Genomic DNA, 21,627 nt, shown 5'->3' on the forward strand with positions numbered 1-21,627 from the left:
TCGCCGGGACCAGCCGCACAGTCCATGACTGCAGCGCCAGAGCTGGCCGGGGTGGCCGAGCGGTTCTCGGCGCTACAGTCTGCAACCGCGCGACCGCTACGGTCACAGGTTCGAATCCTGCCTCGGGTATGGATTTGTGTGATGTCCTTAGGTTAGGTTAGGTTTAAGTAGTTCTAAGTTCTAGGCGACTGATGACCTCAGAAGTTAAGTCCCATAGTGCTCAGAGCCATTTGAACATTTTTTTGCAGCGCCAGAGACCGCTCGGCTAATCCTGCGCGGCTGACATTTTCTTTATACACTTCGAAACGTTTACATCCTTGACACACATTCACAACAGTTGAGTACACATAGTATAAGGTTAATACATCCAACGCAAGTTCACTTTACACTACTTAACATAAACATGCACAAAATTTTTACGCTAGACCTACAGTACACGCAAAGATGCGCCATTTGATTTGCAAGTAAAAATAATTCATATGACAAAACAAATTTTTGTAAGGCGCTTACACTACCAGGTGCCATCATCGAATAATTTCCAGATCAAGACAGCCCGTGTAAGCGTGAAGTGCCCGTTATCCACAGACAGCGCGTCATAAAATTTTATTGGTGTAAAAATGCTGACAAAAAAAACATAGTTCGGTGACCTCAGAACCCTTGAGATAACTCTAGAACCCTTTACATGTGTTCACTACATTTACGCCTCAGACCGCTGCCCGGGTGGCCAGGCGGTTCTAGGCTCTTCAGTCCGGAACCGCGCGACTGCCACGGTCCCAGGTTCGAATGCTGCCTCGGGCATGGATGTGTGTGATTTCCTTAAGTTAGTTAGGTTTAAGTAGTTCTAAGTTCTAGGCGACTGATGACCTCAGAAGTTAAGTCCCATAGTGCTCAGAGCCATTTGAACCATTTTTGAACGCCTCAGAGCAGATAGCACGCGCACATCTCACGTGCCTAAGTACAACTTCGAACCTCTTACCGAAATCCAGAGGTTCATAGTTGCCGTACTTACGCACGTAAAATCTGCGCCTAATCGAAAATAGTTTCGGAATTCCCCGAGAATATCATCTTAAGAATATAGGATTAAAATTTCGACAAGCTATCATGATCAAAAATTATAGAAGCGTCCGACCCCACAATTAGCACTTCTCGTACCCAAAAATCATGGCTTTTGGTTTTTTTCCAGGAACCGCCCATGAACAAATAGTTCTTTTATACGCCGGCTCAGATCCACCCTAGACCACACCTAATGCAAAGGAACCAACAGATTTACTCGATTTGCGTGGGCTGGAGGAATTGTGTAATGTTTAAATGTTGACAATTTGCTGTAGGCGGTCCCGAAAACTGACATATGGCCGGTAGAGCAGTGTGCTGACCACATGCCCCTCCATATCCGCATCCAGTGATGCCTACGAGCTGAGGATGACCATCGGCCTGTCTGTACCGTTGGTCCTTCATGGCCTGTCCGGGAGGAGTTTAGTTTAGTTTTATTTTACTATAGGATAGCTACAGTATTACCATCCTTCCGATACGTATACAAATCGCCACCATACAAGGGCTATCCAAAGTTTTTGACGCCTTATCTTTGTAATCAATAGAACCTGAAATATAACCCCCTCAAAAATCGCATTTTTGTGTGCGGGTTTTGGAACATATTAACTTCTATTACAGGGCTGGCTACAGGCGACACTCTGAAAAGTGTGCCAAAAGTACAGCACTACTATCCGCTATACCATTTATAAAACTTTCATATTTAATGACAGTCCAATTCACCTGTTGTTGTTGATGTTGTTGTTGTTGTTGTGGTCTTCAGTCCTGAGACTGGTTTGATGCAGATCTCCATGCTACTGTATCCTGTGCAAGTTTCTTCATCTCCCAGTACCTACTGCAACCTACATCCTTCTGAATCTGCTTAGTGTATTCATCTCTTGGTCTCCCTCTATATTTTTTACCCTCCACGCTGCCCTCCAATGCTAAATTGGTGATCCCTTGATGCCTCAGAACATGTCCTGCCCACCGATCCCATCTTCTAGTCAAGTTGTGCCACAAACTTCTCTCCAATCCTATTCAATACCTCGTCATTAGTTACGTGATCTACCCATCTAATCTTCAGCATTCTTCTGTAACACCACATTTCGAAAGCTTCTATTCTCTTCTTGTCCAGACTATTTATCGTTCATATTTCACTTCCATACATGGGTACACTCCATACAAATACTTTCAGAAACGACTTCCTAATTGTTAAATCTATGCTTGATGATAACAAATTTCTCTTCTTCAGAAACGCTTTCCTGGCCGTTGATAGTCTACATTTGAAATCCTCTCTACTTCGACCATCATCAGTTATTTTGTCCCCAAATAACAAAGCTCCTTTACTACTATAAGTGTCTCATTTCCTAATCTAATTCCCTCAGCATCGCCCGACTTAATTCGACTACATTCCATTGTCCTCGTTTTGCTTTTGTTGTTGTCCATGTTATATCATCCTTTCAAGACACAATCCATTCCGTTCAACTGATCTTCCAAGTCCTTTGCTGTCTCTGACAGAATTATAATGTCATCGTCGAACCTCAAAGTTTTTGTTTCTTCTCCATGGATCTTAATACCTACTCCGAATTTTTCTTTTGGTTCCTTTACTGCTTGCTCAATGTACTGATTGAATAACATCGGAGAGAGGCTACAACCCTGTCATACTCCCTTCCCAACCACTGCTTCCCTCTCATGTCCCTCGACTCTTATAACTGCCATCTGGTTTCTGTACAAATTGTAAACAGCCTTTCGCTCCCTGTATTTCACCCCTGCCACCTTCAGAATTTGAAAGAGAGTATTCCAGTCAGCATTGTCAAAAGCTTTATCTAAGTCTACAAATGCTAGAAACGTAGATTTGCCTTTCCTTAATCTAGCTTCTAAGATAAGTCGTAGGGTCAGTATTGCCTCACGTGTTCCAACATTTCTACGGATTCCAAACTGATCTTCCCCGAGGTCAGCTTCTACTAGTTTCTCCATTCGTCTGTAGAGAATCCGCGTTAGTATTTTGCAGCAGTGACTTATTAAACTGATTGTTCGGTAATTTTCACACCTGTCAACACCTGCTTTGTTTGGGATTGACCGAGCGAGGTGGCGCAGTGGTTAGCACACTGGACTCGCATTCGGGAGGACGACGGTTCAATCCCGTCTCCGGCCATCCTGATTTAGGTTTTCCGTGATTTCCCTAAATCGTTTCAGGCGAATGCCGAGATGGTTCCTTTGAAAGGGCACGGCCGATTTCCTTCCCAATCCTTCCCTAACCCGAGCTTGCGCTCCGTCTCTAATGACCTAGTTGTCGACGGGACGTTAAACACTAACCACCACCATCTTTGGGATTGGAATTACTATATTCTTCTTGAAGTCTGGGGGTATTTCGCCTGTCTCATACATCTTGCTCACCAGATAGTAGAGTTTTGTCAGGACTGGCTCTACCAAGGCTGTCAGTAGTTCTAATGGAATGTTGTCTACTTCCGGGACCTTGTTTCGACTCAGATCTTTCAGTGCTCTGTCAAACTCTTCACGCAGTATCATATCTCCCATTTCATCTTCATCTAAATCCTCTTCAATTTCCATAATATTGTCCTCAAGTACATCGCCCTTGTATAGACCCTGTATATACTCCTTCCACCTCTCTGCTTTCCCTTCTTTGCTTAGAACCAGGTTTCCATCTGAGCTCTTGATATTCATACAAATGGTTCTCTTTTCTCCAAAGGTCTCTCTAATTTTCCTGTAGGCAGTATCTATCTTACCCCTAGTGAGATAAGCCTCTACATCCTTACCTTTGTCCTCTAGCCATCCCTGCTTAGCCATTTTGCACTTCCTGTCGATCTCATTTTTGAGACGTTTGTATTCCTTTTTGCCTGCTTCATTTACTGCATTTTTATATTTTCTCCTTCCGTCAATTAAATTAAATATTTCTTCTGTTACCCGACTAGCCCTCGTCTTTTTACCTACTTGATCCTCTGCTGCCTTCACTACTTCATCCTTCAAAGCTACCCATTCTTCTTCCACTATAATTCTTTCCCCCATTCCTGTCAACTATTCCCTTATGCTCTCCCTGAAACTCTGTACAACCTCTGGTTTAGTTAGTTTATCCAGATCCCATCTCCTTAAATTCGCACATTTTTGCAGTTTCGTCAGTTTTAATCTTCAGTTCATAACCAATATATTGTGGTCAGAGTCCACATCTGCCCCTGGAAATGTCTTACATTTTAAAACCTGGTTCCTAAATCTCTGTCTTACCATTATATAATCTATCTGAAAGCTGTCAGTATCTCCCGGCTTTTTCCAAGTATACAACCTTCTTTAATGATTCTTGAACCAAGTGTTAGGCAAAATACACCTATTAGGCAAATACAAAATAACAAAAGGAGGGTATCAAAGAAGCACATTTTAGCGGTATCTAATTTAAATACAATACTTTAGCAAATAAAATATTCCTTCAAATGAAAGTTTTAAATGATATTATTGGCTAATTGGTTTGCACCAAAACTTCACATTAACGAAGTTGCTTATAATGTGTTCATAACTTACAAAGGGAGGCCACGAGGTTGGTATCACGCAATTATTTCAGACTTTGTACACCTTTAGTAAGGCATTAAAACAGCATAATGTGCGAGTAGGAAGGTGAAGTACTCCGGCAATTTCGAGAAAGTCGCAAGAGACGTTTGACGCGTCTATTATGTAACTCAAGTATCTGCGCATAGACGCCGAACGGTAGAGTTCATGGTGGTCCAGTGGTTGCCGGCACGGTAGGTCAGCGTGTTCGGTCAGAGGGTTGGCTGCCCTTTGTAATAAAAAAAATTGAGTGAATGGCTCAACGATGCACTTGAACAAGCGTCGTGGGACGTCCGCCCCGAACAAATGCAACGAAGAATAACGAACAAAATGAGATTACAAAAAGAAAGAAAAGGGAGTAAGCGTCTGAGCCCCATAAGACGAACGGGTATGGCGTGACGGTTCGACTCCCGCTCAAACCTTCATTTATGTAGTACAAGTGTAAATTCTGCGATATTCAAAAATTTGCTCCTATACTATTCGTTCTCGCTACATTAGATGTGTAAGGGATTTCGCAAATCACGACAGACATACATTTTCGGGGTAACACATGCGTTTCTTCATTTACTTATCGATAGTTATAAATATGTTTGTTCTAATAATTAAATTTGACTAAGAATATGAGTAATCAAATGACATGAAACTCACTAAAACTTCATACAAATACATGCTGTTTTTTAATTATATTACCTCTCAAGTGTCATATAAACTAAATAACATGATGAGTGATGGAAACAAAATATACAGGGTGAGGCAACTAAGTCATACCATCCCTTGTATCTCAAAGATGGCGTTTGGACAGTGAACTGCAGGGACAGGGGCTACTTGAATGCATCATATTGCATGTTTGTGCTATTTTTTATTACAGAGATATGAGGCAATCTTCGGTTTTTTTAAATGGTTCCCTATGTTAAATTTTAGCCTATCATGATGCACTTAAAAAGACGGTTTCAAACATGTGTATATCATAATATTTAGGGGAATAGTTTTTGAGACACAGGTATGTCCCCGTATCGTGTTCGTCCTTCGAAGCGGCGTTGTTCAGTGCGACCTTTCCTGTTGTGTAGAGTACATGGTAAACGTCGCGAGTCCGTCCTTACACAAACACGCCCATTTACCCGACAATAGTAGCACATACTGCGATATTTTAAGCGAAAATTAACTGACGTTGCGCAAATATTATTCAGTTATTTGACAACTGTGATATCAAAATAGTAGACAACATACAGTATTAAAATACTACAAGATGTTAATACATTTTAAGTAACGGAAATACAAATGTAAATGAGGAGGCCCTTATTGGTCACAATTATTTTGTACGTATTTGTTTTTTATATGAAAATATTTACTATTTATCACAATACCAAGCAAATACCCACAAAGATGCAAAATACATACTGTACATGATACAAAACTTTACTGAAGCATGTGCTCAAAATGGCCGGCCGGGGTGGCCGAGCGGTTCTAGGCGCTACAGTCTGGAACCGCGCGACCATTACGGCCAAAGGTTCGAATCCTGCCTCGGGCATGGCTGTGTGTGATGTCTTAAGTTAGTTAGGTTTAAGTAGTTGTAAGTTCTAGGGGACTGATGACCTCAGAAGTTGTCCCATAGTGCTCAGAGCCATTTGAACCATTTTTTGCTCAAAATGCTTCATCTCTGCTGCAATGCACATTTGTAGTCGCCGTTCGAATGATTTATGAACTGCTGCGAGGTTGTCACGTGAGATATCAGTGTACGCATCGATGATACGTTGCTTCATATCGTCTGGCGTAGTTCGTATTTGAGCATACACTTTATGTTTGATTGCTCCCCACAGAAGTAAATCAAGAGGCGACAAACCAGGAAACCGGGCTGGCCACTTCAACACGTCGTCCTACCCAACAATCCGGGAACTTTTCATTTAACAGCTCTGCAGCCACACGGGAAGAGTGAGCAGAACAGCCGTCATGCTGGAACCACATGCACTGTCGCGTACTTAGTGGTACCTCTTCCAGCAAAATGGGCAGAACGTTTCGCAGGAACTGTGCATAGTTATTGCCATTTAGTATACCCGGAATGACGTACGGCCCCACAATGACATTTCTGACGATGCCTCACCACATGTTAACACACCACTCTTGCTGATGCTGTACCTGTCGAAGCCAATGAGGGTTCTCTATTGATCAGTAATGTATATTATGCAAATTCACGTTACCGTGGTTGGTGAAAGTCGCTTCATCAGTAAAAAGCACCCGTTGAAAAAACGTTGGATCATCTTATAGGCGCTGCAGAGCAAATCGGCAAAATTCCTGGCGCCGTTCAAAATCCACACTGGAGAGTGCTTGATGTAATGAGAGGTGAAACGGGTGAAATCTATGCCGGTGCAATATGCGTAGAACACTTCTCTGACTTATACCACATTCCGAGGCGATACGTCGCGACGAAACACTAGGGTCGTTATTCGCCGACGCTAGATCGCCCTCTTCATGTACCTCGCCAGTTGCAGTTTTCTGCCTTGTCCTCTGTATGGAGTTCCATGATTCCGATCAAGTAGTTTCTTGCAAATACGTGCAAGAAGCTGGCACGTAGGACGCTCCTGATCAGGATACAGCTCTCCATATCACTTTATTGCTCTAACAGCATTTCTTCTGCTTTCACCGTGCACTAGAAGCATATCTAACATTTCTTCGTTGGTGTACATGTCTGCTCCAAGAAAGTGTGACGGAAATGCGATGTCTCCTTACCCCAGCAGCAAATTTATACCCTTCTCTCCATTAGAGAGCCTATATCAAGGGAGAGAGTGGCCAATGGTGATAGCGTAGCTGATTGGCTGAGAGCCGAGGACGCCATGTTTTTACCAAACTGACGCTGACTTTGTACGAATATAAATAGATACTTGTGTGTGATTCTGTACTGTTGGTTCTTTTCAACGCTTCGAACGCCAATTCCATAGTGAGCAACAACTTCCAGAGCTGAGACCTTTAGTAAAACTGGTTATTTAATGAACTATTTACAATTTTGCTTTTCCTATAATGCTAAGTAATTTCCAATATGTTTCCTTAGTGATATGCATTTGAAAACTTGAGTTGTAAGGTCAGTTGGAGCCCAGGGGACAATACACTTTATTATATGGATACAGTATGAAGGAAGACAGGAAGACTTCATCTTATACCTATTGACAGATACAACATGACAATCTGGTTAAACAAGCAAGCCTCCTCCATCATTTAGTTACTAATTGTAACGTATGTCAACTGTTGAACATACAATTTGCAGAGATCAGAATGTTTGTGTTTAGTTTGCAATTGGTATTGCGGATTTTTTTAGTTCTGGTGGTAAGTCAAGGAACTCTTTCAGTCATGAGATGTCCCTGTGTTACATGTGTTTTACTCACTGGTTGTCGCTGTTAGAAAGCTCGTTTGGTTTCTTTGTGTATCGCACAATCAATTTCTTTCTGTATGCTTATAATGCCTACGAAACAAAATTAAAAAATTACAGAATAACCTTGTTACTGATCCATGAAAGAAAAAGTATATGAACACCGCTGCGTTATCTACAGGGTGTTTCAAAAATGACCGGTATATTTGAAACGGCAATAAAAACTAAACGAGCAGCGATAGAAATACACCGTTTGTTGCAATATGCTTGGGACAACAGTACATTTTCAGGCAGACAAACTTTCGAAATTACAGTAGTTACAATTTTCAACAACAGATGGCGCTGCGGTCTGGGAAACTCTATAGTACGATATTTTCCGCATATCCACCATGCGTAGCAATAATATGGCGTAGTCTCTGAATGAAATTACCCGAAACCTTTGACAACGTGTCTGGCGGCATGGCTTCACATGCAGATGAGATGTACTGCTTCAGCTGTTCAATTTTCTGGATTCTGGCGGTACACCTGGTCTTTCAAGTGTTCCCACAGAAAGAAGTCACAGGGGTTCATGTCTGGCGAATAGGGAGGCCAATCCACGCCGCCTCCTGTATGTTTCGGATAGCCCAAAGCAATCACACGATCATCGAAATATTCATTCAGGAAATTAAAGACGTCGGCCGTGCGATGTGGCCGGGCACCATCTTGCATAAACCACGAGGTGTTCGCAGTGTCGTCTAAGGCAGTTTGTACCGCCACAAATTCACGAAGAATGTCCAGATAGCGTGATGCAGTAATCGTTTCGGATCTGAAAAATGGGCCAATGATTCCTTTGGAAGAAATGGCGGCCCAGACCAGTACTTTTTGAGGATGCAGGGACGATGGGACTGCAACATGGGGCTTTTCGGTTCCCCATATGCGCCAGTTCTGTTTGTTGACGAAGCCGTCCAGGTAAAAATAAGCTTCGTCAATAAACGAAATGCTGCCCACATGCATATCGCCGTCATCAATCCTGTGCACTATATCGTTAGCGAATGTCTCTCATGCAGCAATGGTAGCAGCGCTGAGGGGTTGCCGCGTTTGAATTTTGTATGGATAGAGGTGTAAACTCTGGCGCATGAGACGATACGTGGACGTTGGCGTCATTTGGACCGCAGCTGCAACACGGCGAACAGAAACCCGAGGCCGCTGTTGGATCACCTGCTGCACTAGCTGCGCGTTGCCCTCTGTGGTTGCCGTACGCGGTCGCCCTACCTTTCCAGCACGTTCATCCGTCCCGTTCCCAGCCCGTTGAAATTTTTCAAACAGATCCTTTATTGTATCGCTTTTCGGTCCTTTGGTTACATTAAACCTCCATTGAAAACTTCTTCTTGTTGCAACAACACTGTGTTCTAGGCCATGGAATTCCAACACCAGAAAAATCCTCTGTTCTAAGGAATAAACCATGTTGTCTACAGCACACTTGCACGTTGTGAACAGCACACGCTTACAGCAGAAAGACGACGTACAGAATGGCGCACCCACAGACTGCATTGTCTTCTATATCTTTCACATCACATGCAGCGCCATCTGTTGTTGAAAATTGTAACTACTGTAATTTCGAAAGTTTGTCTGCCTGAAAATGTACTGTTGTCCCAAGCATATTGCAACAAACGGTGTATTTCTATCGCTGCTCGTTTAGTTTTTATTGCCGTTTCAAATATACCGGTCATTTTTGAAACACCCTGTATGTGGCATTGTAGCACAGAGGTGGTGTTTTAACTTGGTAATCCGAAGGTCGTGAGTTCGATTCCCAGTTTTTTTAAACTTTATTTTCTAGACTTTTAATGGTTCTTGAGTGACAATTCATGTTACAAGATGTGTTTTAACATGTATACGGAACCCAAAGCCTACATACATCCGGCTGGCGACTCGCACTTGGCTCTGTAGTCTTGGCTGTTCACATTCCTGTAAATTATAATTATCTTGTGGATATTCAGTTACCTATTTTGAATTACTTTCTGCTGTTTCAGTAGAGTACCTAAATATTGATATTTTTCCGATTTTCTGTGGTATGGAGTGTACAGAATGACGTGTTTTGCCAGCATAAGAAAACGTTATAAGATCGACACACACTTAAAATGCATTACGTGGGGACGGAAAGAGACAAGAGTTTACCAATTTCAGCGATGAATATCAGCACGGAAAAATCTGTAATAGCATCATGTACTCTGAGATACATCAAATGAAACTTTTTCTCTTATTAATCAGTTGTCAATGTTTTTATAGCTTCATCAAATACAGCTGTTGAAATTCGGCAGACATACACACCGCTTCACGATACTTCCATTTGCTCACAAATTTATTAGGCCTATATAAACATAGACGAATGCCATTTCTTTTAAACATGTAACGAGTATTAAGCTAGAAGATCTGCATTGCTCTCATGCGTCAAACACAGGCCTTATTTTACTCGTGAAGTGGCTAGCTTTCTGCTTGCGTCGCTGCCTAATTGCACGTTCCGCGCGCAATCTGGTAAAAACATGGCGGCCACGGGCCGATTGGCCACTCTCTCCCTATATAGGCTCCCTGCTCTCCAGCTACGTCGTGCGTCACCTTGCGGCGCTATCGAAAACCAGGAAAACAACGCCTTTCCTGTTAAGTCCCTCAGTGATCAACAGGAAAGATCGCACTGGACAACGCCGCTTCGAAGGACGAATACGATACGGGAACGTATCTGTGTCTCGAAAACTATTCGCCTAAATACTGTGATATAAATATATTTGAAATCGTCTTTTTAAGCCCATCATTTACGCTAAAATTTAACATCGTGTTCCATTTAAAAAAACGAAAGATGGCATCATGTCTCTGTAATAAAAAATAGCACAAACATGAAATGTGATGTATTCAAGTAGCCCCTGTCCTTGCAATTCACTGTCCAAACGGCATCTTTGTATTTGTTACGGTTGAGGAGATACAAGGGATGTTTTGACTTAGCTGCCTCACCCTGTAGATCAGAAATAAGGAGTGAGCGGGAGTCGAACTTTTGTCGCTTACTCCTTTGTCATTTGAAGCTCGGACGCTGTACACAAATAGATCAGTTAAATAATAGAGGCGTAAAACTTCTCTTGCGATTTTCTCGAAATTGCCAGAGTAGAGCACTTTATTAATTGCACATTATGTTGTTTTAACGCCGTACTGGAGATGTACAAAGTTTGAAGTAAATCTGTCATCCCAACTTTATGGTCGCCGCTTATTCGTTGTCTTAAAATATCACTTTCAGTACTAAGTGGAGGCAAAATGCTGCGCTTGTCTTCTAACATGGAAATTCCTAGTGAGTTTTTTATCAACTTCAGTTTTGAAAATAACCTTCTTCCATTGCTATTTGTGAGTGTAAGTGATAGGTTCATTCTGACAGCGATCTAGATATTTGAAAAACGACTTTGATGTTTTTCAGACTCTAGTTTGGATGTAGAAGCCGTATTTTCGGGAAATCTACCTCATTACAAACTGCCAAAATTGCGCTAGCAAGTCGTTCAAAATCGCAGCGTTTTTAGGATATGAAGTGCCACAGGCTCGACGCGGTGTCACTGGGAATTTTACGTGACGGTGTGCAGGATCTGACAAGTGAATGTCGACTTACTTCAGATCAGCTATTCGCTGAAAAACCCAGTAAGCCCATACAATATACTAGGGTTGAATGAAAAATAATGCCTCCACCTTCGTTAATTGGGTTTGGATGGGAATATTTTAATAAATCAAACGCAGAAATAATCCTTAGAATGTGATCTTTAATTGCCAATATTAAGTTTTTCACGTAATCACCAGCCAATTGGATACATTTCTGACAACGATGAAAACTTTTCTGAAGCCGTCACGGAAGAAGTCGACACTCTGTTTCCGCAACCACAGTTTCACAGTTCTTTCAACGTCTTCATCAGAAGCATAATGATGTCCCCACAGATCGTCTTTCTTTCAAAAATGGTTCAAATGGCTCTGAGCACTATGGGACTTAACGTCTGAGGTCATCAGTCCCCTAGAACTTAGAACTACTTAAACCTAACTTACCTAAGGACACCACACACATCCATGCCCGAGGCAGGACTCGAACCTGCGACCGTAGTGGTCGCGTGGTTCCTGACTGTAGCGCCTAGAACCGCTCGGCCATCCTGGCCGGCCCGTCTTTCATTATCGGTAACAGATGGAAGTCAGACGATGCTAAATCTGGAGCGCACAGATCTTGCGATAGCCAAGAAAAGCAATAATGTGACCCACACGTTCTTGTGAAATGCCGATTGTGCTTGCAATTTCTCTCTGAGTGATACGACGATCGTCCTGAATCAATCTGTCAACATTTTGCTTGTGAAACTCGGTGGTTGCTGTCACAGGACGTCCAACTCTTTATTTGTCATGCAGGTCAGACGTTCCCGCATCAACATCTTTAAACACAGTACTCACATCAACACAATCACCATAAACTGCTTTCATTCTCTGATGAATCTCTTTGGGCTGAAACCTTCTGCTGTCAAGAATTCAACGACTGCACGTTGCATAAATCGCATTGACCGACCGTCTGCGCAGGGTTCCATACTTTATACTCTAACAACACAACCGTTCAATGCTAAGGCTTCCCGCCAACTAGAGCTGTAGAGAAGAGGCTACGGAACGACCCATGTACCTGCCACATACCAAAGCTGCCAACTGTTGAAGAGTTACGAAGGTGGAGGAATTACTTTTCAGTCACACCTCGTAGTTACGTCTATGTATTTTACGACAATACTATGGGAACGGCAACACAATATTATAATTAAGATTTCTTAAAAACTGATTTTAATTTTCCCTGGCGCGTGCCGGTAAGTTGTAGCCCAGGTCGTCTGCACGTACGTACATGCGGCCCTCACAGTTGCTGAGCAGATCTCACTCTCTCAGTTTTATTGACACTGTGATATTAAGTCAATATACCGTGTAGAAGTGTGAAACCAAAAACGGCACAATAATATTGCAGAATATTTATAGCTGGGAAGCGTCTGTTCGAACTCTGTTAGAATATGCTGGATGATGTGAAACTCGCATGTATTGCGAGTGAGTAGCTTGCTCTGCAAAACACAAGCAGAAATTATGTAAAACTGGCGAAACGAGTCTGAAAAGCTTGCGGTGAACGTTTCAGTGGACCAGGGGCTCATCCACGGCTGCACAGATTCGTAAATCACAGCTGTTTACAAATTACAGAAGTGAGCTCCATAAATCATATGTTCGACTTTCTATTTAATCTCTACTGTATCAATTGTTCCAATAGAAAGAAAATTATTTCTTGATTGAAAGCCTACATGGTTTTATGTCTGTGCTATGGCAACTGTTCCAAGAAAAATGAACATGTAGGCTCAATGGTCAACTGACCTAATCTTACTTGTTAATTCTGAGAACTCCTACAAGTAAAATAAACATTTATTACTATGATAGCACCATGATCCTCATTTTCCTCTGCTCTCGTCGACAACAAGGTATCTAGCGTTTCATAGTGAATCAAGAACTTCATATCTCAAAGTACTGTGTGGTACTTATGCATGAGGGGCGTTCAATAATTAATACAACAATTTCTTTCTGAAAGTAGGTTTGTTTTATTCAGGATTCCAGTACACCATACTATCCCCCACTCTTTTGGTTACAAAACCCTGTTTTTCGACATAATCGCCATGCAAAGTGAGTCTTACGCGTCCTTACAGGAAGGATCTATATGGCCGCATGGTACCAGTTTAATGGTCGACGTCGGAGCCAACATCTTGCTGCATCAATGATTTCCCTATCATCCCTATATCCACGTACTGCTACACGCGGAGTGCATTCTTCATTGGGCCAAACAGGTGAAAGTCGGACGGAACGAGGTCCGGCCTGTAGGTTGGATGACGGAGAACAGTCCAGTGAATTTCTGTGAGCTCCTTTAGGTTGTGCAGACTTGTGTGAGGCCTTGCGTTGTGAAAGGGAAGGAGAAGTTCGTTTAATTTTTTATGGCGACGAACACGCTGAAGTCTTTTTTTTTTCAATTTCCGACATTGCAGTAGTGACAACTGTGTGCGGCCTGCCGACACGCGGAAGATAAGACAGCTTTGTGCAACCTTGTGATGATGACAGACACTTCGCCCAACGACTCACCCTGCTTTTGTTCACTGTGACCTCTCCGTAGAAATTCTGCAAGCGTCTATGAATATCTGGGATGCTATGGTTTCCTGCCAAAAGAAACTCACTGACAGCTCTCTGGTTGGAATGCACTTCCGTTACGGACACCATTTTGAAGGCTGCGTATAGCGCCGCCACGTGTGGAAACTTCGTGGACCTATACGGGCAGAAGTAGGAATACTCCACGTTGTCCCACAACAAATTTCGCATTTTTTCAGCTGGAATTGGCCGAGAAAAAAAATGAGTTGCCTTACTTATTTGAAGCTCCACATATATAAGGGCCCGTTAAATGAAAAAGAGACAGATGGGAAAAAGTAAGTAAATTGTTTATTATTTCAAAAGTGATCGTAATATCTATTAATAAATTTATCCCACTGTGAGACAACATGGTCAATGTCCTTATGGAAAAATGCTCGCGGTTGCCTACAGAACTATGATTGTACCCAGGCATGCACCTCTTCGTCCGAAGCAAATCGATAGCCAAGAGTGTCACTCTGAGGGGCTCCAAAAATATGGAAATAGCGTGGGGAGAGATCGGAACTGTATGGAGGACGTGTAACGGCTTCCCAGTGAAACTTCTACACCGTGGGCAAGCCCACAAGTTGCAAAGATTGATTCTACTACGCTTCGGAAGTTTCTTGGGATGTCCTTATGTGTCATCCATACAGTCTCGATCTCTACCCATGCGATCTCCGTATTTTTGGAGCCCTGAAGAAAGATACCTGTGGTCATCGATTTGCTTCGGACGAAGAGCTGTACGCCTGGGCACAATCATGGTTCTGTAGGCAACCACAAAGTTATTTCCGTGAAGACACTGACTGTCTTGTCTCACAGTGGAATAAACGTACTATCAATTATGGCGATTACTTTTGGAATAATAAACGGATTACTTATCTTTTTTCCATCCTTCTTGTTTTCATTTCACTGCCTCTTATACATCTTCCAACTCATTGTCTAATCTTTTGTCATTCCCTTTTCTCACTTGTTTGCGCAAAGTCGTTGGAAGCGACTTGAATTTCTAGCTGTCTCGGCAGGAAGTGCCATGTATTGCGCAATATCGCACTTACGCGGTACAATGTACTAAGCAGTATGCTGAGTGAGGTCCTGCAGTCAATATACATACAAGGTGCCTCAAACCTTTCGCGTCAAACTGAAGCAGGTGATAGCGGATTCGCGAAAGATTATATTGAGATAGGGAACGAGTGGTAGGTAACGCATATTTATTGTGTTATGAACATAGGCAGTGTACACCGCATAAAAACAGCATAGCTTATAATATCTGTCTGAAGTGACGACCGCCAAAGCATGCATGACAACAGCGCACAAAGCTCTGCTGCAGTCTCTCAAAGGTATCTGTGGCAAGAGACACGCAGCTTGGACCCTAGGAGGCAGATCGTCGTCCGTTTCTACGTCTTGGCATAATCTCAGAGGAAAAGGTCCAGAGATGTGAGATCACGCTGGACGTGGGACAGGACCTCTCCTTCCAGTCCAATGATGAACATAACGCTTCGTTCAGGTGCTCATGTATATTACCATCCAAGTGAGCTGATGTACCGTCGTGTTAAAACCACGTCCTTTCGCGGACAACAAGGGGTACAGTTTCCAAGAACTGTGGCAGTACATCTCACCGGAACACAATGTAAAGTGGACCAGTCAAACGGGCAGCGAATAAGTAATCTTGGACAATACACGCCCATACGTTGACAGAGAAGCGTTGGCGGTGGCCAGCGATGTGGGCGGCGTGAGGATTGTCCTCACTCCAGACATGGCTGCTGCGGCTGTTGAGACTGGCGGACATCGCTTTGTACAATTACTATGAGCTAAGTGGTTGTTATGCGGTGTAAGCTGTGTATTGGTTTCCTGTCTCAGTGTAATCGGTTGTGGACCAACTATCACCTGTTTCAATTTGACCGAAAAGGTTTAAGAAACTCAGCATTGCGCAAACAGACAGTACCGATCTCAGACTCTTATACCCACTCGACGGTTTTGCGCTACCGCAGCTCGAACGGGTTCCTGCTGTGGCTGCCGGAGCTGTTCAGCCGGCTGTCGTCGTACGCGGCGTCGCACCCCTCCCTGAACGAGACGCTGACCGTGTGCCAGGTGGTGGCCGCCGCGGCCGCCGAGGCGCACGCCGCGCGCTACTTCGAGCCCTGGCTGCTCGCCGATGGAAACCCAGACGTGGACGTGGACGCCGCGCCGGCCGCCCTCGCCACGCTCGCCCCGGGGTCTGACGGCTGCACCGCCGACGTCGACGTCAGCGTCTTCAGCAACACGCTCATCATCGGCGCTACCACCGCCGCCGCCTACATACTCGCCGGATACGCCGTACCTTTCGTTGGGAAGAAACGCCTCCTGGGTCAGTCTTCGCTATTAATTTGTTGCTTTCTTACGGTATCATGCAGCTGACTAACCATCCAAAGAGTGAGTTAACCAAGCTACGGAAAAGAAAGAGGTCCTTTTCCTCCAGAAAGTGAAGATGATGCACCTTACCATCTTTCTTCTGCCATCTGAAAACATATGCCCTTGTTTATATTTACATTAACTATCAGGCAGCGTCCGGGTGCGTATTTATTTCATTTCCGTTAGTCCATCTCCTCTTTCCCCCTCTCTCCGCCCATCTCTTCCACCCCTCTCTGTGTATGTATCATTCTCTCCCTCACCCCCTCTTTCTGTCCAGCTCCTCTACCGCCCACTGTCTATCCATCTCCTGTCACTCTCTCTGCCTATCTCTTACTCTCCCCTCTCTCTGTACATATGCACCTCCCTACTCTCTCTGTTTACATGTTCCTCACTCCTCTGTCCATCTGCTTTTCCCCCCTCTGTCCCTCTCCTCCTCAGCCCTCTAAGTCCATCTCCTTTTGCCCCTTCAATCTCCTGCTCACCCGTTACAACTTCATCACCCCTCTCACTGTCCATCTCCTCCTCCCCCTCTCTCTCAACATTTCCTCTTCTTCCATTTCTCCCTCCATTTCCCGCTCCTCCTATCTTTCTCCATCTTCTATATCTGTGTCCCTCTCCTCCTTCCCTCCTCTCTGTCTATCCATCTGTTCCTGCCTCTGTTCCCTCTCCACTTTATCACCCCACCTCAAAAGGGATTGCTGTTTCTTACCCTCACAGTAACGCTTTCGAAATTTATGTAATACGTGTACGAAATTTGGTGGAGATCGAGCCAGGGGTTTAGGAGAAGCTTTTATCCGCATCTTCGCCCGCCATACGCCAGACGTATTTCACATGTGTTTAACACATTTCACACATATTTGTACGCATATTTTACCTGTATCCCTAACGAATTTGCAGCTCAGTGTCGTACAAAGATGTAATTTTATATGTACGTTCAGCGGCGTATGTGGATACTATCTCAGCAGTAATAAATTTAAAGGTCGTCCACGATACTCCAGTTATATATGAAATACAAAGTACCTTCAGGAGTTAAACTATTGTAGTGGCCATTCGGCATCCAGAGTCCGTCACCGATACGATCCAATATCACACATTACCTCAGGCAAGTCTGTCTTCTACCAGATCTTAGTGTTTATGACGTCATATCACCTGAACTATGTGCCAAATAATAATATAGTTTTGCAAATGCATTCAGTCATACACTGAAGAGCCAAAGAAACTAGTTCACCTGCCTAATATCGTGTAGGGCCCCCGCGATCACGCAGAAGTGCCACAACACGACGTGCCACGGACTCAACTAATGTCTGAAGTAGTGCTGGAGGGAACTGACACCATAAATCCTGCAGGGCTGTCCATAAATCTGTAGAAGTTCGAGGGGGTGACGATCTTTTCTGAACAGCACGTTGCAAGGCATCCCAGATATGCGCAATAATGTTGTTTGGTGGCCAGCGGAAGTGTTTAAACTCATAAGAGTGTTCCTGGAGCACTCTGCAGAAAGTCTGAACGTGTGGGGTGTTGTGTTGTCCCGCTGGAATTGGCCAAGTCCGTCGGAATGCACAGTGGATATGAATGGATGCAGGTGATCAGACAGGATGCTTACGTAGATATCACCTGTCAGAGACGTATCTAGACATATCAGGGGTCCCATATCACTCCAACTGCACACGCCCGACACCATTACAAACCCTCCACCAGCTTGAACAGTTCTCTGCTGACATGCAGGGTCCATGGATTCATGAGGTTGTCTCCTTACCCATACACGTCCATCTGCTTGATACTATTTGAAACGGGACTCGTCCGACCAGCCAACATGTTTCCAGTCATCAACAGTCCAATGTCGGTGTTGACGGGCGCAGGCGAGGCGTAAAGCTTTGTCTCGTGCAATCATCAAGAGGATGCTATAATTGTGCGTTAATAAATCACCAAGAGACATGAATTATCGTTAAATATATATAAAACCAGCCGAAATACACTCTTTTGAAGATCTAAGCTACGACTTATTCATGAAGAAATACTTCCGAATATGTGTATATTTGCAGGTTATTCCGCTGAAATCAAGCGAATATGTGTACATATATTTTTTGTATGCAGAGCCTATATTTCTGTTGCGGTGTGATTTTATTATATAAGTGCTGTCCTAGACACTTGAATACCTTTTATGGAGTCTAATGATTCACCCATTCTTGCACTTCACTCAGCTTCCTAATACACGAATAATTTTGTAAATTTTTGCTTCAAAGCGAATGTTGTAAAGATTCCTGCCTACTGCGGCTAAAATTTAGCAATAATTGTGAAATGGGGTTCTTCTGTGTTGGGGAATAGTTTTTAGACTGTGGTTTAATTGCTTTTGACGACTTATTATGACGTCTGTATCGTTTTCTCTTAAGCTACAGCTGTGGTATGTTATTTCGTATATTAAATAATATAGGTATTACATTCCATTCAGGTTTCCTGCGTTCCAGATTCCCTTATTTGGCTGAAAGTGTAGCAAACAGAAATCCCCTTTGTTGAGTAGATACACGTCTTTCTGCAAAAACGTGAGGTCTTCCGGTGTTTACTGGAATTTTTTTATTATGGGAAAACGAGATTATTCGTTTAATACCTGTACCTTACAAGAGAATCGCAAATAAACCATACTGTAATGTACCGTTTCGTCCCTTCAGGGACCTTAGGAAACTAGAGAATGATAAACGTGTGGTGTCATTTTGTAATTATTGGCGATTTTTATGGCACTACATAGGCTCCCTATTGCTAAAACTATGTTACAGAGCAATACAAACGTTAGTATTCGCACTCATCCAATATCGTATCATGTTATGTCTGTAACTGTATTTATTGGTCTATATCGACAACTGCACTAACACACAGGTCGCGCAATGTTTTGCACAATCGCCGTATGATTGATAGTCTTTGCAATATCGGCATTTCGGTGCTTCTCGTGTTACAATTTCTTGCCATCGCTGACTGATATCCATTGGCACGCACAGCTGTTGCTTAATCCTCTTTGCACAGTGTCGGAACATTTATGTTTGGTAAAAGCAACTGAGGAAACTGAAATTGAGAAAACTGTCAGATACCTGCTTCAATATCCCACTCCTTACAATGCTTACTCTTTTTGGAAAGTACTATGCAGTTCTAAAAAAAATTAAGGAACGTATCTAGATTATTGTGTCACGCAACAAAGACTTGTAACATTAATCTGAATTTTAATAATTGTGAACGTAAATCAAGGCGCAGTAGTCTTTGACGATTGCAGTACAGAGAAAATACAGATGGTATGTAATATTGATTATATTCTGAGATATTTCCCACTAGCTGTTGAGTCAATTTGCTTGCAATACGAGCTCAGACTCTGATATGCATTGCATTCTACAGGCAGGTAATACTGGCTCAAAAAATACTGTGCCTCATCTTTTCTAAAAGTTAAAGGATACCCGTCAGGGATCTAAGTGAAATAGCCAGCTGAAGCAAGTACTGTGTCATCACATACTCTGTAAGAGACATGGACTAGTCGAATCCGTGGCGGACATTAAGCGATTTTTGCAGCCAAAGTTTGTATGCGCACGTCACCCTCCCGTTAGAAGAGTACGAGGTGTGATTGGAAAGTTTTAAGAATGGGCTTGGAATTGTACAATGATGGTACTTGCATTCTACTGTGATGCATCTGCTTCAAAATAGTCCCATTCTGACTGATTACACCGACTCCAACGGTGTTTCTATTTTTGGAAACATTCCTGAAATTTTTTTTCCTGAAGTGTGTTAAGGACGCTCTCCATATTTGCCTGGATGTCTTCAATCGAATCAAATCACTTCCTTTTCAGTGAAATTTCAGTTTAGGGAACAGGTAGAAGTCCACAAGGGCCAAATCAGGGGAATATGGCGGTTGTTGAAGAACAGGAAATTTGGATTTGGTCAAAAATTCAACGATGGAGAAGGCATGATGAGCCGGAGCATTGTCATGGTGTAGCACCCAACTCCTGTCTTTCCACAATGCAGGCCTTTGCTTCCACACCTTTTCGCACAAACGGTCAAGGACACATTTGTAGTATTCGTGGTTAAATATCTGTCCTCAGGGGTAAATTCATGATGCACAATATCGGTACAATCGAAAAAAAAAAAATCACCAACATTGTCTTCACCTTCGACCGACTTTGCCGTGCTTTTTTCGGTCGCGGTGAACATGGAGTCTTCCAATACGAAGACTGCACTTTACTTTCACAAGATCATATTCATATACCCACGATTCGTCACCTGTAATTACCCTATTTAACAAATCTGAGTCATTTTTAGTCTCATCAATCAGTTCTTGGCGCACTTCAAGTTGGTATAGTCTCTGGTTACCTGACAACACTTTTGGAATGAATTTTGCAGACACTCGTCACATGTTCAGATCTTCACTTAAAATTAACAGAACTGCATAGAAACTTAAATTAAGTTCATCAGCCATCTCCCACATTTTAAGCCTACGATCAGAGCGCACTAAGTCGCGAACTTTCACTCGTTTTTGAGGTGGAAAGACGGCCGGACCGTGGTTCATATTCAAATAATTTGACTGTCTCATACAATTATCTCCAAGAGCTGTTATTAATAGTTCGTAAGTTTCAGAAGCTGATTTCCCGGTTTTAAAACAAAATTTCCACGAACTCGTTGCTCTGTTTTTATGTCCATTTTCACGCAGACAGAATCCGGCAACAAGCCCTAACAGACCCGCACTCAACCAGCTACCACAACGAATTGAATACAGGAACTGCAGTTTCCTGTCAGAGGGTGTTCAAGATCAGGGCAGCGACTCACTTCCCACACACCATGTACCTGTCCGCCAAACCAGTCAGCAGTAGCGGATCCATTCTTAAAACTTTCCAATCACACCTCGTATATCGAACAAGAATCAATGTGGATTGAAAGGAGCAATCTCAATGATATGTGTTATTACAAACTGAACCACATTTACGCTTTAATCACAATATGCTGTCCGACGATATTTTCACATAACAATCCATCCATGTTCATTTGCATCTTGTGGCCACTCAGAATCGTCTCAGCATATTTGCAAACGTTTATTTCTCATTGCTACCACTGCCAGTCTTACGCAGGATACAATTAGATGTCTTCCCGCACTGCAGAACTCTCGTCATCAT

At 43.1% G+C, this 21,627-nt stretch overlaps 1 protein-coding gene across 1 annotated transcript in view; it reads left to right on the forward strand.

Annotated features, from left to right (window-relative positions):
• Positions 1-21,627, forward strand: part of LOC124546190 (synaptic vesicle glycoprotein 2A-like) — a 118,234-nt gene that overhangs the window by 82,250 nt on the left and 14,357 nt on the right. Inside the window, exon 8 of the mRNA XM_047125018.1 lies at positions 16,090-16,445. Within this exon, the coding sequence (XP_046980974.1) occupies positions 16,090-16,445 (356 nt within the window). The remainder of the gene's footprint in view (positions 1-16,089; positions 16,446-21,627) is intronic.

The sequence above is a fragment of the Schistocerca americana genome, chromosome 1, assembly GCF_021461395.2.
Source record: "Schistocerca americana isolate TAMUIC-IGC-003095 chromosome 1, iqSchAmer2.1, whole genome shotgun sequence".
NCBI classification, from domain to species: domain Eukaryota; kingdom Metazoa; phylum Arthropoda; class Insecta; order Orthoptera; family Acrididae; genus Schistocerca; species Schistocerca americana.